This window comes from Rissa tridactyla, chromosome 4, assembly GCF_028500815.1.
Source record: "Rissa tridactyla isolate bRisTri1 chromosome 4, bRisTri1.patW.cur.20221130, whole genome shotgun sequence".
NCBI classification, from domain to species: Eukaryota; Metazoa; Chordata; class Aves; order Charadriiformes; family Laridae; genus Rissa; species Rissa tridactyla.
The window spans coordinates 21,705,828-21,726,417 of NC_071469.1; the positions used below are offsets into that span (position 1 = coordinate 21,705,828).

At 40.7% G+C, this 20,590-nt stretch overlaps 1 protein-coding gene across 13 annotated transcripts in view; it reads left to right on the plus strand.

Moving 5' to 3' along the window:
* Positions 1–1,382: 1,382 nt before the first annotated feature.
* Positions 1,383–20,590, plus strand: part of CPT1A (carnitine palmitoyltransferase 1A) — a 42,933-nt gene continuing 23,725 nt past the window's right edge. Inside the window, exons 1-12 of one of the 13 annotated variants that reach the window (XM_054198557.1) lie at positions 3,556–3,701; positions 5,061–5,264; positions 6,489–6,652; positions 11,200–11,279; positions 11,418–11,572; positions 12,700–12,839; positions 13,226–13,397; positions 16,520–16,621; positions 17,308–17,445; positions 18,299–18,376; positions 19,101–19,208; positions 20,220–20,307. In XM_054198557.1, coding sequence (XP_054054532.1) covers positions 11,432–11,572; positions 12,700–12,839; positions 13,226–13,397; positions 16,520–16,621; positions 17,308–17,445; positions 18,299–18,376; positions 19,101–19,208; positions 20,220–20,307 — 967 coding nt within the window. In that variant the 5' untranslated portion in view covers positions 3,556–3,701; positions 5,061–5,264; positions 6,489–6,652; positions 11,200–11,279; positions 11,418–11,431. Of the gene's footprint in view, positions 1,530–1,706; positions 1,815–3,547; positions 3,702–4,031; positions 4,126–5,060; positions 5,265–6,488; positions 6,653–11,199; positions 11,280–11,417; positions 11,573–12,652; positions 12,840–13,225; positions 13,398–13,720; positions 14,329–16,519; positions 16,622–17,307; positions 17,446–18,298; positions 18,377–19,100; positions 19,209–20,219; positions 20,308–20,590 lie in introns of those variants that run through there. The other 12 variants (XM_054198556.1, XM_054198551.1, XM_054198553.1 and 9 more) reach the window with 12 other exon arrangements.

The following is a 20,590-nucleotide window of genomic DNA, read 5'->3' on the forward strand; positions in this document are numbered from 1 at the left end:
TCAAAGGTGAAACGCATATGGAAGAAAAAAAAAAAAAAGACCTAACAAGATATTTTAGGTTGCCTTTGTGCATAATGAAAAACATACACGATTTTTTTCCTTTTTAAGCTGTTAATTACCTTCTTGTAACTGTCCAAATTACATTCCTATCTGCTATGGCTAAAATATGTAGATAGAAATGCTGCTGAATCTGGGGGTGTAGCTGTGTTTGTAGTTGTTTATTTTTTTGTTTTCTTTCTCACCCTGCTAATTTAATAGATCTAAATCCCTCTTCTTTTTCTCTTCCTCCCCTTGCTTTCTTCTAGGCTTTATGTTTCCTTCTGAAAGAATAACATCTTAAAATTGCATCACTAGGCACAGAACACTAGAAGGAAGAGTTCTGACCACAGGCGGGTGTTTGTTTTTTTTTCATTGACATTGCGTAGTCTTAAGGGTAAGGGAGAGGCTTAGTCTGTAGTATCCATGCTTCTCGATTTGGTCATACGTTTGTGTGCTTTGGAGCTTCAGCCACATCCTGGAAATTGCAGCAAGCAGGAGTGTGTGGCTGGGCGGGTCTGCCCACAAGGGAAAAATGTACGAAGCCCAACTTGTACCAGTTCAAAAAAGAGACTTCATAGTGACACCACTGCAGTGCGACAGGCCATGAACTCCTTTTGGGACAGAGCAGTCTTCCTGCTGTTATCATACTGAAATCAAACAAAGCATCAAATATTCAAGCTCTGAGCTCTTGACAGCGACCAGCCCATTACAAATTTTAAAAGTATTCATTTTAAATGAGTAGTTTTATGAGTCTCAGGGCCATTCTCCCTAAGACTGACACATATGCTTTTGTTTGAATTACTTTAATGATTTTGCACTTTTTAAAAGAATGCAATTACTTTTGCTGAGATGTATGGAGTGTACTTACTTCCTTCAAATTCTAGTATTTGCTGGAGCGGAGTGGGCTGGCTGGACCCTCCCAGGGAAGCCATCTTGGCTCCACGGTTGCACCCCGAACAGGTCCCACACACACAGCACTTCCCCAAGATGTGCCTTTTCCCCTACACATTTACACCCCCAGGGCCTCTCCTCGCAATCCCTGAAACTTTTTTCCCCGAGACGGCTGTAAGATCACGGAAGACCGTGTCTGGCGGCGACTCCAGCAGCCGACCTCCAACACCTCAACCTCCCCCCACGACTTCCCCTCAGGTGCCACTGGGCCTCCCTTTGGCCCCGCCCCGAGCTCCGCGCCAATCACAGAGCCCGCCCCGCCCCTGTCTCCGCCCCTACCCCCGCCCCGCCTATCGGTGCCCACCTCCCTTCCCGCCTCCGCTCCGCTCACATGGGCCGCGCCCTACACCCCCTCCCCTGCCCCAGCCCGGTCCCGCCCCCCTGCCGGCGGCAGCCAATGGGCGAGCCGGCGGCAAGCCCGGCTCCCGCAGGGTGCGTGAGGGAGCGGCAGCTGCTTCACTCACTCCTCGCTTGTGCCGCCGCTCGCCTCGGCCCGGCCGGCCCCGCCTGAGCCCCGGTAACCGCCGTTCTCTCAGCAGGTGAGCGGGAGGGGGGGGCCCGGTCGCCGGCAGCGGACCCCAGGCAGATGTGGGGCGCAGGTCCTCGATTACCGGCTTTCCCGGCGCGGTTCTGTTTAGCTCTGGGGGTCCCAGGGGAAGGGGGTAGGGGGCAGCGACGGGCCGCGTTCCCCTGGGTCCGGCTGATTCACTGCGGGCCGCCGCTCCGCTCCCCACCGGCCGGAACGCTCCCGCAGCGCACAGCCGCCCGCGATGCGGCTGAGGGAGGACGGACGGACGGGACTGGGGTTAAAGCGGACGGGCTCGGTTGGTCTGGTTTTGGCTTAATTATTATTGTCATTAGGGCGAGCATGAAGTTGTGCGGTGTGGTGGGGAGGGGAGGGTGGTGGGAGCGGGGCCGGGTCTGCCCGGGCGGGGGCGGGAGAGGCCTGGAGAGGCAAGGTGCCCTTGGCATCCTGCGTGCGCTTCCCTGTGTCTTGAGGGTTGAGAGTGCGTTACTGCCGCAGATGGGGGGGGGGTGGATGGAGGGGGAGCGGTGTTACACGGGGAGGGTCACTAAATGTGCCCCGCGTTAACGAAGAGGACACGGGCGACCGGCTGCTTTGACCCATCGCCAGGGCGAGTTTCAGCCCTGTAGAAAGAAGCGCACAGGCGGCTTGGTGTCAGTGGTGGGTGTTCAAATGTGCGTAAACTAAATAAATACTTAATATTGTGCGTATGTGTGTGAGAGAGACAGACTAGCCGGTATGCTCATGGGATCGCAGGCTGCGAAACCTATAAAAAACGCAGTCGCTGCAAACTGCTCTTGAGATACACAGGGACTGAAAATGTTACACTTTGTTCACGGCATGGCAGGTTTACTGCATGAGAATGCTAATTAGGCTTGTTGCAAAAGGTAGATTAAGATCTCTGCAGCATCTCGGAGCTCCATTTTCTTGCCTTGTTTTCGCACAACTTTCTTACTTTGCATATGTTTTCTGGTTTAAATAGAAAAATCAACCTAAACCGTGACTTTATTTATAACAGATCTATATAGTGTTGATGGAACTGTAACAGGAAGCACCTTTTCCGGGGAGGGAAAAGTGCAAAGTGGGATCGAGACAAACATCTCATTCTTCTTATCTGGCAATTTGTCAGCACTTGGAGGACGATTGTATTGAAACTCTGCAGTCTAGAGATTACTGTACAGAAAACAAGTTGCTTCCTTACCACGTTTGTAGGAGTGTAGCACTGAGAATGGGGGAAGATCTAATGCCTTCGTTTGCCTTTCCTTAAACAGTTATGTTTTTCTAAGTGTCTGACCTGTTCAATTTCTAGATCTACAAGCTCTTCTATGTGTGTTCTGACCATTGTGAACAGATGGTGTATAAAAAAATTACTGTAGTCTTCGGTAGTAAGTAGTAGATTCTTGTCCTGGTGTGAGCATATTGGTCTAGTGATATAAATTAATAATTATCAGTTTATAGTAGTACAGGTGATATTGTAGGTAAGTATGATGTAGATATCTATTAGTTTAGGAAATGTAAATTTACATGATGACACAAGTATCGGGCTCTGTCATAGCTGTGATTTGGTTTGAAAGTTAAGTTGGTCTGAGGGCTCTTTAAAATTTTGATTTGATTCAAGAGCCTCTTCTAGGAAGAAAACATTGCCCTTGGTTAAAGAAAACTGTAATGTCAAACAACTGAGGCTTTTTAGCACTGAGAACGAGAACAGAAACTGTTCAGTTGCACGAGCTAAGCGCACCCCCTTCTTTTTTTTTTCTTTTCCTTTTTCTCTTCGCTTTGAGATGCACTTTGCTGCTTTCAAAGAGAAGGACCGCGAGCAATGGAAACTGGTGTATGGGGTCGGCAGCGCTTTCACGGCTCCCCCCCAAGAAAAACCTGCGGTGGTTGGGGGGTACCGGCAGCCCGGGGCGGGGGCGCCGCCTCCTTCCCCCCCACCCGGGCCTGGCCATTGATGGCGCTGCGGCGGCGTGACCTTTCACCCACTTCTCGGGAGAGGTCACGTGAGCGATGCCGGTGAGGGGCGGGGCGCCTCGGGGCGGGGAAGGTCCCGGCGCTGCTGTATCCGCTCAAATACGCGTATCCAGTTCTCCACCTTGGCGTGAACCACGGCATTTGTTCACTTTCCACACGTGAGAAGTCCTTGAAGACATTCGTAATCCCAAGGGAGCGCAGCTGCCGGCTGTAGGTGAGGGTGGGAAGGGTTGGAGCCCATGGCTAGCAGTAACCAGAGATGAGAACTTGAAATTGTCGTGTTGGAGGAGAGGCTTCTGTCTCTTTCCAAGCCACTTCAGTTGTGGCTTAAACATTCCTTAAACAATGTAATTGTAAATGATTTAGTATCACTCTTTTCTCCTCACCCCTCTCTATTCCTATTTGAAACTTGAGCGCTAAGCTAAATTTTGAAGTTGTAAGTTTATTTTAACAAAGGAGCGAATAATTCTTCAAGATCAGTTTTTCTGGTTGGTTTGTTGGGTTTGTTTTTTTTTTTACTTTTAAGCTTGCTAGTAGGAGCTTGGCAGGAATCAGAAGACAGCACCTACATGATAAGATGCTTCTCGTTGCTTTACTGGTGGTACCTTGCATCTGCATGGAGTCATGAGGGCTTCCAGGTACTTCTAAATTCAGAACTGTCATCATGCTTCAAGATGCAGCATGTTCTAGCTCCTAGCGCAGGGTCATGTAGTCTGCCGACCATCTATGAACAGACTGGTTTGGGTGCCAAAGATGTCTATCTGAAGGTTCTAACAGTACGAAACCTGTGTGGGGCGGTACATAGCAGTGTTCTCAGAGAAGGTGTATGCAGCAGTCATTGCTTTCCCATGAAAACTGTCAACCATTGGTGGTCAAAGTAGAAGAATTGGAGAGAATTGTTTTGTGAGCTTAGTTTGGTTAGTGACAGGTGTATGCTCTGTATAGAAAAGCTAACCTATAAATAGTTTGAGGGTTTCATCACAGATTTTTTGACATCTAAATTGTTGAGGTAGCTTGCAAGTGAGAGTCATAGAATTAAGTCTTTCACCAAGGTTTTAGCTATTCTGGCTCATGGGAATAGGACTTCTCTCCAGTTTTCCTCTGCATTTGTTAACTTGCTTCCTTTGCAGGAAAAGGAGCTGTAGATGTGAAAACTACATTTTAAAAATAAGTCTCTTTCCAGTGGATGCTTGGACTCCTGCCAAGGAGAAATGGTAGGGTTTTCTCTATTCCAAGAGGAATAGGAAATGGGGAAAAACGGATTGCAGGAGCCAAGCAATGTATGGGAAGCAAATGGCAGAGTTCTGAGATAAGAGGTGACATGGGTATCCCCTTAAAGCAGAGGAGTTGCTTTTTGTGAGGTAGAGGTGGTGACTTTAGTTTTTTAGCATTATCATTTTACCCATATAAAACTTATGAAATCTACAGAAACATGCTCAATAGCATTTCCAAAGTAACTGCTTCAGGAATTAATACCTTGTTTTGTGCAGTGTACTGTAATACATTTAATTTTTGTATCATGGCTTGGTGCTTTTTAAGATGCACGTGGTAATTTTTTTCCACTGTCTTTTAGACATTGTGTTATGTGCTTCAGAGAGCGATTACCAGCCACAAGTGACTTCTTGCATGCCTGACTAAATGGAAGCATCCTGCACATGGGATCTCTTTTAACTTCACATTTTCCAGAGCTGAGGCCCTCATTCCTTCCATGGCTGTAGGAACATGCAAGCCCTAATACAGAGTTGCCTGTTCAGTGTCTGCAACCTGAAATCATAAGGTCTGTGAGCAGTCTGAGAGTTAAACCTCAGGCTTCATAGTGTAAATGTCCTCCAAGTGCAAAAATAGCAGTCTGAGGAGACTTTATGCATAGTAGGCATAGCTGCGTAGTTTTTTCAGACCATCAGGGCTTAGTCCTTACGTGTGTTTTCTTGACTTAAAAATGACATCCAACCTAGCAGTACTTGTTTATAACAATAGGAAAAAATTGTGATAAGTTTCGATTGGCTCAAGCAGAGATGTGAGAGGGAAAGAGGAAAAATGTCTGCAGCTGTTACGCTATGTTTGAAGTAAAACCAGAAAAGAGCAAGGAACGGGCAGCTTTTCCTTTGATTAAAGCCAAAAAAAAAAAAGAAACCAAGTTTTAAGGGGCAAGTCTGTTTTTTAAGATAAATTAATACTATGAGAGAACACTGAAAGGAATGAAAATAGCCATTTCGGATTACTTTTAGAAATTATTGTGCTCTTTTTTTCCCCTTTAAGACTTGGCCAAACTGCTGAGAAAATCAAAAGCTCTTGTTTATGGCTCTCCGTTGGGAATGAGGTTAATTAATATATGCTGTACAGAAATATTTTGCTGACCAAAATGCCTGAAGTTAGAAGTTATTGTTTCAGTGTTAGTTAGCTGATTGATGTGGGTGCTGCCTTCCTAACATTGGCAAGTCAATTTTGTAAGTCTAACGCATGCTCCTCTGGCCTGTGCCCTTTTACCTACTTTGCTAGCAAACACGTGACAGCAGAGGAATGCAAAGGAGGGGAAGTGTACAGCAGCTTATGATTAAATTAGCTTTTAAGGAGGAAAATAAATGTTCAAAGAAAGGGACTTCAGGAAATCTTTGGTGTTCAGCCATCATAATTCAGAACAGTCTTAAAGGCTTGCAGTTTTCTTAAGTAAAGGAAAAGGATATGAAAAGCAACAAGCCATTTGATTGTTTCACGTCTTAGAGTCAAGTAATACAGTCCTGGAGGTAGACTTGTCTTTGTTTTCTGGGCTTGTTTACTTGATTCAGGATTAATTCTTTCTGTCTTAATTTTCTTCATTTGGGAATAAGGAATATTTTCCTTATTTAAGCTTATTTAATTTTATGATTGTGCTAAGTTTTAATTTATTAAAATATCGGGTTGACTGTTTATGATTAATACAATGTATGATCTTTTTCTACCTTGGACAGTAGACACACAGTTGCCTGAAAAGGGAAGGGTCCCTGAAATTCTTTCTTTTCAGAAACAGAGAGGAGGATAGTTACAAATTCCCAGGCTGAGAAGTCACAGGGGAGTTGAAGGGTAACAGAAACTAGTTGACCAGGTACTTAAGACACTGGTATTCCAGAACACAAAATTCCATGAGTGAACTGGAGAACCTATTGGCCCTCCTTGAGAAAAATCCAGGTGCCTGATTCTCTGTATGGGAATATGGTTGGTTTTGCTGTGGTTTGGTGTGTTGTTTTTTCATCCCAGCCTTAATAGTACTGCTAAACATATGATGAATTTTAACTTTGAGTGCTTTCCTCGTTTGGAGACTTCCATGTATTACTGCTGCCTGTCTCTATTTTGTTGCTCTTTTGTAGTTTTGGTCTCAGTGTTGAGCTGGTGATGCACAATTTAAATGAATGAATGCGCAGCTGACTTACAACTTCCTGATACTTGTCTACAGCAAGGCCCCTATGAATAAGCAGTTGTTAGTGACAGAGTCATTAAGTACTACAAATTGCAGTTGTTACTAGGGCATACAGGGCTTGTCTTAAAGGTTTTGAAACTGGTGTTCAAAGCAGATTTGGTTTCTTTGTTGTCCTAATTAGACACTGTACATGCTTAGATCAAGTTGCATACTATCTGTATGACACTGTGAGTTTTAGCCATCCTTCTGGATACCCAGAAGCCTGATTCACCCAGGAATCAGCTTCTAAAACTTGAGCAGTGGCTGATGGATTTGGGAGATTTATGAATTACCATCAGCCACTGTAGCAGTAGTTGTATTGCAGAGGTTGATCATTGCAAGCTGGTCTAGGGATAGGCAGTTTAAATATTGTAAACAGTCACTACCAATAGTCAGCAATCTTACTAGATGCTGCACAACAGCACTTATCTTGTTCATCTCTGTCTAATGTTCCCTCTCTTCCTGTATTGTTTATTTATTTCCTAAGCCTACTATTACTGCAGCATTTCCAGTACTTACATTCCCTAGTTGTCTACTCATGCACCTTTGCACCTCTTCTTTGTTCTCCAGATGACTTTGACATAGTAGAATATTTGCAGACTAGAGGAGCATCAATACAGTCATAATAAACTGTTTTTGAAGTGCCCAGCTAAACTGCGCTGGTTAGCTCTCACATGCCGTTCAACGGGGGATGAACATCTATCAGAATTTAAGTTTAATTACAAAGTCTAAGCTTCAGGTTTGCAAAAGAAATGTAAATTTCAGCCTTTGGGATTCAAAAGGCATGAAGTAATTGTACTTCCTTCTGATTTTGCTTAAATAGAAATGCCAGTGCCACCTTAAAACACTTAGTATTGATAACATGTTTTGTACCAGTAAAAATGTGAAATTAAAACTTGTCCTTGAATCCTGACCTACAGGCGGTATTATGGATTCCTCTACCTTTTTGACATACTTCTAAGAGGATGTTGTTTTTAGGATTATGCACAGAAATTTTGGCAAGCTAATAAATGAATGTGGACAAAAGACTTTGGAATCACAGTGGTCTCCTCAGGAATATGTAGTTTGGACAATTTCAGTGTTATACATAGAGCCTGTCTGCAAAAATCTATGTTCTGATTGTAAGTGCTCAAACAACATTACTCTGAATTAATGATGAGTAGGGGGAACTTCCAGGATATTTATATAGAAATGCTGGTTATGGAAAGAAAGAAGCTATGAAGATGAGCTGATAAATATAAGCATACACTTCAGTTTGAATTGGCTGTATCCTCAGAGTTGAGACATAAATATGTAAACAGAATCACAGTTACTTTTCTGTTTTAGCTTCCATTGGTTTTTATTTGAGGCTGTTATGCCTGCCCATTATGATGGTCTTTTGTCTGTATTGGCACTGCTGTTGATACTTATTTGGGTAGTTAAACTGAGCTGCATTTCAATTAAATTTCCTCTTAATTTCACGTTTGTTTATGTGAAGGTCATTTTTCTGACCATTGTAATTTGACTTCCTCAACTCTACATAGTTTTGATTTTGCACTTATTTACCAGTCAGAACGCAGAGCCACAGGGGCTCTAGTATTTTATTGCTGTGACTAATCAGCTTGAAATTATAATAGAATCATAGAATTATTAGAGTTGAAAGGGACCATAAAGATCATCTAGTTCCAACCCCCCTGCCATGGGCAGGGACACCTCCCGGTAGACCAGGCTGATCAAAGCCCCATCCAGCCTGCTCTTGAACACTTCCAGGGATGAGGCATCCACAACTTCCCTGGGCAACCTGTTCAGTGTCTCACCACGCTCACAGTAAAGAATTTCTTCCTAATATCTAATCTAAATCAACCTCTTCAGTTTAAAACCATTGTCCCTCATCCTATCACTACATGCCCTTGTAAAAAGTCCCTCTCCACCTTTTTTGTAGGCCCCCTTTACCTACTGGAAATCTGCTATAAGGTGTCCCTGGAGCCTTCTCTTCTCCAGGCTGAACAGCCCCAACTCTCTCTGCATGTCTTCATAGGAGAGGCGCTCCAGCCCTCTGATCATCTTGCAGCTTTTCTGTGGACTTCCTCCAACAGGTCCATGCCCTTATGTTGGGGGCCCCAGGGCTGGATGCAGTACTCCAGGTGGGGTCTCACGAGAGCAGAGTAGAGGGGGGAGAATCACCTCCCTTGATGTGCTGGCTGTGCTTCTTTTGATAAAACCCAAGATGTGGTTGGCTTTCTGGGCTGCAAGTGCACACTGCTGGGTCCTGTTGAGCTTCTCATCAAACAACACCCCCAAGTCCTTCTTCTCTGGGCTGCTCTCAGTCCATTCTCTGCCCTGTCTGTATTTGTGCATGGGATTGCCTTGACCCACATGCAGAACCTTGCACTTGGCGTTGTTGAACTTCATGAGGTTTGCAAAGGCCCACCTATCAAGTCTGTCAAGTTCCCTCTGGATGGCATCTCCTCACTCCAGCGTCTTGACTGCTCCAGACAGCTTGGTGTCGTTGGTTAGCTTGCTGAGAGTCCACCCAGTCCCACTGTCCATGTCGCCAACAAAGATGTTAAACAACACCAGTCCTCGTACTGACCCCTGAGGAACGCCACTCATCACTGGTCACCACTTGGACACCAAGCTGTTGACTGCAACTCTTTGATTGCTGCCATCCAGCCAATTCTTTATTGACTGGTCCATCATGTCTCTGCAATTTAGAGACAAGGATGTCAAGTGGGACAGCATCAAATGCTTTGCACAAGTCCAGGTAGATGATGTCAGTTGTTCTTCCCTCATCCCACCAGTGCTGTAATGCTGTCATAGAAGGCCACCAAATTTGTAAGGGCATAATTTGCCCTTAGTGAAGCCATGTTGGCCGTCACCAGTCACCTCCTTATTTTCCATGTGCCTTAGCATAGTTTTCAGGAGAATGTCCTCCTTGATCTTGCCAGGCACAGAGGTGAGACTCACTGGCCTGTAGTTCTCCGGGTCCTCCTTTTTTTCCTTTTCAAAAATGGGGGTTACATTTTCCCTTTTCCAGTCAGCAGGAACTTCCCAAGACTGCCATGACTTCTTAAATATGATGGATAGTGGCTTGGCAACTTCATTTGCTAGTTCCCTCAGAACCTGTGGATGTATCTCATCAGGTCCCGTGGAATTGTGCACCTTCGGTTTCCTTAGATGGTCTTGTACTTGATCTTCTCCTACGGTGGGTGGTTCCTCATTCTTCTGGTCCCTGCTTTTGCCTTCTGCAACTTGGGTGGTGTGGCTAGAGCCCTTGCCAGTGAAGACTGAGGCAAAAAAGTCATTGAGTCCCTCAGCCTTGTCCATATCCTATGTGACCAGGTCTCCTGTTTCCTTTCAGAGTGGGCCTACATCTTCGCTAGTCTTCCTTTGTCACTAACATACCTATAGAAGCTGTTCTTGTTGCCCTTGATGTCCCTGGACAGATTTGACTCTGTCTGGGTTTTAGCTTGCCTAACTTGATCCCTGTCTGCTCAAACAATTTCTCTGTGTTCCTCCCAGGCTACCTGTTCTTGCTTCCACCCTCTGCAGGCTTCTTTCTTGAGTTTGAGATTGTCCAGGACCTCCTTGTTCATCCATGCAGGACTCCTGGTGCTTTTGCCCGACTTCCTCTTTGTTGGGATGCATGGTGCCTGAGCGTGGAGGAGGTGGTCCTTGAATATTAACCAGCTTTCTTCAGCCCCTCTTCCTTCCAGGGCTTTATCCCACAGTAACCTACTAAGCAGGTCCCTGAAGAGGCCTAAGTCTGCTCTCCTGAAGTCCAGGATAGTGAGCTTGTGGCACACCCCTCCTCACTGCCATAAGGATCTTGAACTCCATCATCTCATGGTCACTGCAGCCGAGGCTGCCCTTGACCTTCCCATTCCCCACCAGCCCCTCTTTGTTGATGGGAACAAGGTCCAGCATGGCACCTTTCCTCATTGACTACTCTGTCACTTAGAGGAGGAAGTTATCATTGATAATTTAACTTAACTTAATTAAGATATGGAAAAAAATTCAGAGGAAGGTATGGCCAGAAGCAGCTTTGGTTTGCTAGCTGAGGTAAAGACTTCAAGTACCTTTTGTTTCAAAATGATGAAAAAAAAAAAAAGTCTGAGTCTCCTTTATCATTGCAGAGTGAGATGTTATGTACCTGTGATATGCTTTTTCTAAATATTATGGCTTCAATTTTCTGCTGTGCTCTGAATTTTTATATATTGCATGTATGCATGATATTGAGCTTGCTGCAATCCTGCCAAAAGACCTAAGTTACATGAGAGTCTTTTGCTTCCATTTTCAGCTGTTGTGGTTAGAAGACGTATCTTAATTAACATACTGGACGCTCAGACTGAAGTGCAAGCATAAACCTGTAAGGAAGAGGCAAGTACTGTTTGTAAACTTTGCATACTTTGAATATTTCCCAAAGTTATTGTGTAGAAGATATCTTGTTAGAAATGGACTAGCTCCTAGGTCCTTTGAACAAAAAGGAAATAACTTTTTAAATTTGCTTTTTTACAGAACTCTCTCTGAAAATGGCAGAAGCTCATCAAGCAGTAGCTTTTCAATTTACAGTAACTCCAGATGGCATTGACCTGCGAATGAGCCATGAGGCACTCAAACAAATTTACCTGTCTGGTGTCCATTCATGGAAGAAAAAGTTCATCAGATTCAAGGTATTTTAAATTAGTCAAGTCCACCATACTTCAGGGTTATTTATTGTTTTATAGATTTATCAAAGTTTTGTTCAGGCAAAACTTAGTTTTTTGGCCTTTATAGTGAATCGGGTTCCTTATTGTGAAAGACTTGTGTGGTTTTTAGTTAAGACAAAGGATACTGAGGAAGATAGCACTGGGTGATGCTGTAAAAGGGTAGAACTTTCTGATTTATTCTATGGAAGCAAGGTGAAACATGTAGAAATTCAATAGATTTAGTTTACTTCATTATTTTCATAATACATTGTGTAATTAACTAATCTTTTAGCATAAATTAGAAATATAACTCGTGATCTTTAGTGTCATATCACTTAGAGGTACAAGCCTACAGTCTTGATTTTATGTATTCTCTGCCAAAATTAAATTTTAAAATTAAGGGGAATGTTTGCTGTTTTCAAAAAGTTACCTGAACATCTGTGTTGTTCAAGTTATGCTAAGTAGTAATGTTTCTGATGAGGTATTTGATATAGATTGTTGTGAATTTATTGTTTTGTTCATGTGATCATAAATAATAAGTATCTATTTTTTTAGTAGCAAACTAGATAAGTTACGGACTATCTTCAACATCTTTGTAAAACATACTTTTAACAGTAGTCTTAATAATATCTCCTTATAACGCTATGAGAGACTATTTAAATGATGTATATAAAAAAAAAACCAAATCAAACCAACAAACCCACCACTTGATTCCGGTTTTCAGTGTTTTGTTCAGCAGAATATTTTTGCCGTATGTTCATTTAGAGAGGCCTAACTCAGTGTAAGTGGGAATTATTTGAAGTGTCATTTGTTCCAAAGTAGTTTGCTAATTTCAATATTTTTAGTAAGACTTGCATGTGGATCAGTGTCTACAACAGAACTGAAAAGTTCCTTTAGTTCTTAATAGCATTGTGACAATTTTCTGTAGCAGTCCAACATAACTAAATCCATTCCCTACTGCTGAGTTAAGCATATGTAAGAAAATGTTGGATAATCTTAACTTCTTGTTTAAACTAAATGGCTTAAATGTGTTGATTTTTTGTTTCTTTCCATGGTAATATGAAGTCAGCCACTTTGGTATGAAAAAATTATGTGAAGGCTTTTCTTTCCAGAATGGAATTATCACTGGCGTTTATCCTGCTAGCCCATCTAGCTGGCTTATTGTAGTTGTGGGTGTGATGTCAACAATGTATGCCAAAATTGATCCTTCTTTAGGAATAATAGCTAAAATCAACCGAACACTTGATACAACGTAAGTAGACTGAAAAGTTTCTGTTCCTCTAAAGGAAATCAGTTTCATTTGCAGCTACTCTTAAAGCTAATCCTGTTAAAGTATATCAGTTTTTGAACAGTATGCTTGTGACAGAGTAAGCCCAATAAGCAGATGTATCAGGGGATGAATAGGTATTACTACACTGTTTTCTGAGTATTTAGGAAGCACACTTGCCAACTTCTGTGGCCTTTGAGCTTGTTGCATGAGAGGGTATTTGGAAAGCAGTTTATGAAAAAGGACTAAACAGGCATGAACCTTGTGTAATGCCTGCCTGTAGTACCATTAGATTTTGATTTGCAATATTAGGTTCTCTTTAAAACTTAAACTGACATTAACTGGTACGTGCTGGCTTTTGTTTTTAATAGTGGCTATATGTCAAACCAAACGCAGAACATTGTGAGTGGAATACTTTTTGGCACAGGGCTTTGGGTTGCCCTTATTGTCACAATGCGTTACTCCCTAAAAATGCTGCTTTCCTATCATGGTTGGATGTTCGCTGAACATGGCAAACTTTCTGCGGGCACCAAGTTTTGGATGGTAAGGATATATTGTCTTCCTCTTTTGTCTTAACTTCTATGTGATCTGTATTCAAAGCCATAAAAGAAAAGTTTTGCAGGTTTTTCCTTGCTTGTGTTTTCTGTGTCATGGGACAGGAGGCTGTTAGGTAGATGTTTCTACTAATTACTGTCATCCTTCTGATGCTATAATTAAACTATTCAGGATGGCCTTGTAGAAGGAAGAGTAAACACTTCAAGAAGAACGTCTAAATTTGCCAATGCCTTGGGACTGTGTGAGTCAAATTCCTGCTTTTTCTCTGTGTGCACAACTACAACTTAAAGAACTTGGGCTGCAGCACCAAAGAATCTTGTCGTCCCCAGAAAGTGCTACCCTAATTCTTTGTTGAAATATTAGGATTTCTAGTCATCCGTTATGAAATTAATCTTATGCTTGAAGAAAATAATACTGAATGTCCTTTCAATTGATTTAGTGGTATGCCTCCAAAATGACTTGGAGAAAAAGCTTAAGGTAGGTAGCTTGTTATGCAGTTTTCACATGAGGATAAGGTGGGAATGACCCGTCTCCTGTTGATTATTGTGGTGCTTTGGAAAAGGATCCTTAAAGGATGTGATAGATGTTAAGTGAGGAAAATGTACGTGTAGGTGGTCCAAGAGATAAAGTGGGTTTTTGTTACTTAGTTGTTTCAACTCACTTTTACCAGTATTGTTGTAGAAATAACTTAAGCGCGATAAAATTAGTCTCTGCAGCCTCAAAAATTAACTGACGTGCTTTAGATAACAACATGTCATAATTTATTATGAAATATGTTCAAGAACAGGTATCCAGAATGGTACACTAAAATAGAATTTAATCTTCATCTGTTACAAATGAAATTTCTAATTGATAGTTTCTCCTGGAAGCGGTATCAGGAGCCTCATGACTCGAATTTGTACAGTACAGGCTCTGAATGGTAAGGCTTTCTGTCAATTGCTTGAAGCTGTAGTTGTCTGGGTTTTCAGCATGTCCTACCAGATAGATATTTTAAAGCTGTTAATATTGCATTATCAACCTTAAACACTATGAACTGTAACGCTACTTACCATGCTTTGTTGCATATTGTATTTGTAAATTTTTGTTTGTTGTATGTTGCATACATATTTTGTTGTATATTATACATGTTTTAAAATACAGAACACTATAAAGGTGTATGCCCAACAGTGTCTCATCTATACTTAATATGAAGCTCTATTTTAATACCTTATTATTTCTTTAGCTAGTCCCAACAAAAGAGAAGACTGGTTTCCCTAGTAAAACAGTACCAACTACCTTAGTTTTCTAGATTTTTATTATCCTTTAATACTTCAATTTTCTGGAGGGGTTTTCCTGTTGTGGTGTTTGTTTGGGGTTTTTTTTGCTGATTAACAGCATGAAAAACGCTATTGTTAATACACTGTCTTCTGTTCAAATAGTCATGCAGATAAAAAACCTGAACTCTGATTTCAGGCACAGTACAAAGTGACTTTCAGACTGGTTGGAAGTCTGGTGGTACTTCTAATTAACATATTTCATCTTCTAAAGTCAAATGCCCTGTATCGGGGTTAGTGGAAAAATCCAAGTACTAATTACAGTTTTAAAAAATAAAATAAAAAATAACACAGATGCAATGTATGCTAGAATGAGATTACTTGCTGTGTCTGCATATGAAATCAGAGATGTAACTAAGTATGTGTGTGTCAGATCACTTTAATAGTCTCAAGCTGTTATAAATTCTCTACTACAAGTTTACTTAAGAGATAAATACTGTGAAGTTTTTGTCAGGTGAGCAGGTACTCTCTCTCTGAAGGTAATTTCTACCTTTTCTGGCTTAAGAGTTCTAGGATAAAATTGTCTCCAAGTATGGAATTAGATTTTCTTATGAAAAGATTAGCTTTTTTTTTTCTTACCTGGCTTCAAATTTATCTTGTCACGAAGCACAACTAGATTTCATTGGGCTGATTACTGTGGTGCATCCATGTGCACCTGACAACTCTGATACAGAGCTGTTTGCAGGAAGACGCTGGTAATACTCTGCAACTCTTGAAAGTTTTGTGCTGCCTAAAACAACCTCCTCTAGCTGTGCTGATGAAGGAAATTGAGGGGTGGGGAAGAAACTCCACATTTTAACAAGTTTTGTCAGATACAGGGAGGAGAGAAGGGAGTATTTATAGGAATTCAGTACTGAAATGACATCCTTTGTTTTCTTTTGTCTTTAGTCTATGGGCCTATGTACAATATACAGTATAGTATATTGGACCAAGATTGGATTTTGACAATAAAGGTTCCACCAGATCATTGGTGTAATACTTGACCTTACTTTAATGCTGAAATAGGGTGATAAGGTCAAAATCCTTTCATATGTAGCCTAGAAGTTGCATGGTTTAGACTTTCAGCCTAGTGCGTGTCACAGCTGAGAAGTAGTTGTAGGCAGAAATGCTGCTCCTGTCTTTAGTCTCCCATGGAAAACAGGAGATGCTGTAATATCTGAAGCTAAGGTGGGAACTGTCATCTCTGGCTCTTTTGTTTTGTTGGGTTTTTTGGTGGCACAAGCACTGAATAGAACACTGGCATGCTTGCATAATTTAGTATGTTCAAATGATGCAGTAGACCACCTGAGATAGATTCACGCTTGAAGGATTATCTAGAATCCTTAGCTGAGTGATGGGCTTGATAATGATTCCTGTTTTGAAGCATGATATAGATATTTTTGTAGTATCTACTACATAGCAAAAGGATCAACAGGCAGACTTGCTCTTATAATCTTTACAGAGGGAAGTGTATGAAGAAGTGCTAAGTAACTCTGTCTTTATTTTCTGTTGGCATCAAGGTTGCCATTCATAAACAACAATACTGCCCAATGACCAGAAGATTTTCTGGGATGTCAGGAACGGCTATGACTGTCTTTCTCTTCCACTGACATGTTGTTTAACCTTTAGGAAGTTAGTTCATGTCAGTGCCTTTTTTGTTTGTGAAACAGTGATAAATACGATAGTTTGCTAATTTGAGTACAGTATAATTTACCAGTGAAAAGAACTACGAGTTACATTACACTTTAGTACTCTGTCACTTTTCTTTTGTTGAACGTAATAATTTGAGGTGTGTATTTTGTTTTTGTTTTTCTTCAGACGCTTGTAAAACTCTTCTCAGGACGTAAGCCCATGTTATACAGTTTCCAGACATCTTTACCACGATTGCCAGTTCCAGCTGTTAAAGACACAGTCAATAGGGTGTGTACATTCATTAATTCATTTTCTTCAGTAACAATGAATCTATATTTAGATGCCCTTGTGGGTTTTTTTGGTCATGTCTTGCATGGTGGTATTAATATGGTGTAAGGTATTAAAACTTCTGCATAGAAATTAAAATATAGGCTATGACAAACCACCAAAACTGGTGACAATTTGAAGCTGGTGTAATTCATATTGGATGATGTGATGTCCGTTGATATAAGACTATACAAAGAAGTGTGATTTCCAGGGCTTTTGAAACATACCGGTTTTGTTATCTTCCACAGCTTGAATGTATAAATGTGTATTTTATGACACAAAATGTTCTGGCAAAGTTTGTAAGTAGGACAGTATGTCACAGAAGCTGAAGATTTGATTTTTTGTTTGAGAGGGGAAAAAAAAATAATCTCTGCTTGATTTCCCTTTTGAGTTGAAAATGTGTCTTTAGAAAAGTAGCCTCATCCACTTGTGATTTGCTGACGAACGTCTGGAAAAAGATCTCATTTTTGTAGTTTGCAGGCAAATGTTTAGAAAAGTGTATACTCTTATTTTAAGAACATAGTTTTTGCAACTTTATAAATTGAGTCTGGATAGTCTTTGTCTACTATCCAAATGCTTTATGTAGGAATGGCAAGAAGCTACATATTAGTTACTGTACTGATGCTGATTGTTTTCCTGTATTCTAGTATCTGGAATCAGTTCGGCCACTTATGGATGATGAAGGGTTCAGAAGAATGGAGGGTCTTGCCAAAGATTTCGCATTTAATTTGGGACCAAGGCTTCAGTGGTATTTAAAGCTAAAATCCTGGTGGGCCACAAACTATGTGAGTAGATAAATAGGAGGCTCAATCATTCAAATGACACAATTTAATTTGTTGCCTTTTTGGCTTCGCTTTCATTCTTTCTGAAATATAAAAGAAGGTAATTGAAACTGCCTAATATTTTTGTAAAGTGCATTGAAGACCACCTGATTTGCACAGAAATAATTTGTGTGATTTGGTAAACAGACAGTGTGGTGAATAGAACTTGAAATAATGAATCCTCATTTTGTGTTTGTTATTCTGGAGCAGGTGATTTAGCTTTTGCTGTTACGATCGCTTTTGAGGTCTGTTTATTTGCTTGTTAAGCTTAATAACTTAACAATGGGCTTGGCCACCCAGGCAGTTTAGAAGACTGATTTAGTACAATTTTTTTACATAGAACAACTAGAGCATATGGAAGAGAAATAAAGAATTGTAACAATAAGTGTTTTTTTACCAAAAAGAAAACCCGAACCCCGACATCATAGTAAGAACTATAATATAATTCCTTCCTGATATATTATCTAACATCTAGCTGTATCCAGTAGCCTAAGCTGAGCTATGGTGTCCTGGCAAAGGCTGCAAAACATTCAGGAGATCTTATAGATTTTAGATACTATCTGAAGATGATGACTTCTTCAGAAGTTGACCAGAGAGCTACAGCTGAATTTAATTTAATTCTCTCACCCCTTTTTTGCTGTTTTACCTAGAGTTTAACACAAATTAGGGTTTCTTGTTTGTCTTCTTTTAAGCTGGGGGGCAAGCTAGCTGTTTCCTTCCTGCTTCTTTATGGAATGTTATGTTGTGGAGTCATTAACATTGAAGACAAACTGGAAATTATGAGGTTTTAATGCTTTTGTTTTACTTCCTGCTACAGGTTAGTGATTGGTGGGAAGAATATATCTACCTTAGAGGACGTGGACCAATTATGGTTAATAGTAACTATTTTGCAATGGTAGGTAAAGACTATAAACACCTTATGTGTCAAAGAAACACTGTAAAATTTCTGCCAAGTATCTTATTTCGCGATATCTTTCTGTTTAGAAGTCCGTTGCTGCTGAGTATATGACCTTTGCTTTTCTTTCTTCTAGTATAACCTGCAGCCAATGTCTTCAAGTGCAGTGCTATCTTAATAATAAACTTAGTACATCTGCCACTTAGGCAGACTCATGCAGTAATGATTTACGCAGTTTTGTGCTTACTGCAGCAAGCAATCTTTCAAAAGCTCTACGTAAAAAAAATTTCATAGGTAACACAATTCAACAAGGTGTGTGCTTATAATTGCAAATGTCTGTATGAGAAGTAAAATTGTAAAAGACCCTAAAATTAAAAACAAAAAGAGGAAATACATAGTCATCTTGGATTCAAGTTTTAGGTAGCATTGTCTTTTCTATTGGGATGATTTAACAGCTATCATGTTTGTTTTAGGGCTGATGCTGTTTAAGGAGATTGTGACTTTTGGAGAAATTTTAGTTTCAAGTCATCAACTCGCTGCACAAGTGCACTTCATATGTTTTAAAGCCTTTTCTATATTGACCAGAATAAACTCTAAGAACATGGATGAGACTTACTATCAGTTGGTTTTTTTTGGTTTTGGTTGTGGGTTTGTTTGTTTGGTGTTTTTTTTTTTTTAATGTAGTCTGGTAATCATTAACTTATGATTCTTATGTACTTTACAGGATTTCCTTTATTTATCTCCCACAACCCTGCAGGCAGCTAGAGCTGGTAATGTTATCCATGCCGTCCTACTCTATCGGAAAAAACTGGACAGACAAGAAATCAAGCCAGTATGTATATAAGTTTAAATGGCTTTTGATCTTTTTCCAGTACAGTCTGTAAGAAGTTGATAAGTTTTCAGAATGGGAGAGAAGAGGAATGTCTTATTGTCAGAACTACTTGTAAGATGTAACTAAACTTGTGGTCCCAAACATCTTGGTTATCATTTGAATTGCACATGGGCAGAAACTAACAATCAAAAATACAGGATTCTGTCATGACAACTAATTGCAGTATGTGAAATTAAGATATGTATTTGCCCAAAAGACAAGTAGAGGCTTGTATTTGAGTAAGTTAAGTATTCTGTATAACACATGTTATTGGTATGGGCTAAGCATGTAATGGTACTTTTGAGCCATTGAAGTCTGAAAAGTCTGTGGAATCGTGTAGTGTGAGCACAAGGGGTGGTTAGGACAAAGGACTGGACCTTGAGGCCAAGCGTGGGCCAGTGGCAGCCTATCTATAGATAGTGATAAAATCCTGTGTTGCACAATTTCTAGGTAGCAAAGATAGGCAAGGTGAATCCCATTGTGAATTTCTGTTCTGTCTAGCGGCTGTCTGTTGTAGCGATGAAATGTTGTTTTGTTGAAGGTCACGGCAGGAATGGGATTAGTTGTATGTAACTACAAATCTGAGAAATGTGAACTTTTGTTCCTAAAATGTCAGAAATAGCTTTAGAAGAAAAAATTAAGGTGTAATGCATGCTGCACCTTTAAGTTTTGCACCTGGACTGGCCATTGAGAGCTCCTTGAATTTCAGATGCTAGCTAGCTTCAGTCATCCCTCCTGAAGGGTGAGCTTTTGGTAGGATGGAAAGAAAAAATATAGCTACTGGAATGTTAGTGGAATTTTCCACATGTAGTTTAAGGAAAGAAAAAGGGGGGAAAAAAACCAACCTGTGTTGATGTATTATAAATCTTACTGTTCTATACTTTGTCTTTAACCAGATCCTGTTTTTTCTTTCCTTTTTAATTTCCTAATTGTATATGCAAAATTACACTTTCATGTACTTCTGTGGCACAGATTCTTCTGATGGGATCTACTGTTCCACTCTGCTCAGCTCAGTGGGAACGGATGTTTAATACCTCTCGTATCCCAGGAGAGGAATCAGGTAAGCAGGCCAGCCAAGGAGAATAAACACCTTAATGGAATTCAGGTTTTGTGGTATTTTCTGCTAAAATTCTGTTTTTGCAGATAAGGATCTGACAGCCACAAGGACACACCAATACTGTGTTCTGATACTCAGAAAGTAATGAATTGCTATAGAGTGCATAGATGTTTTTTCTTTTAGGGTGATTTTTGAAGCTTCTTCAATGATTTTTGTCTCTTCCTTAAATTAAAAACAAACTTCATGGAACTGTTGTCTGCTCTGTGTTTTTACTTTATAAATACCT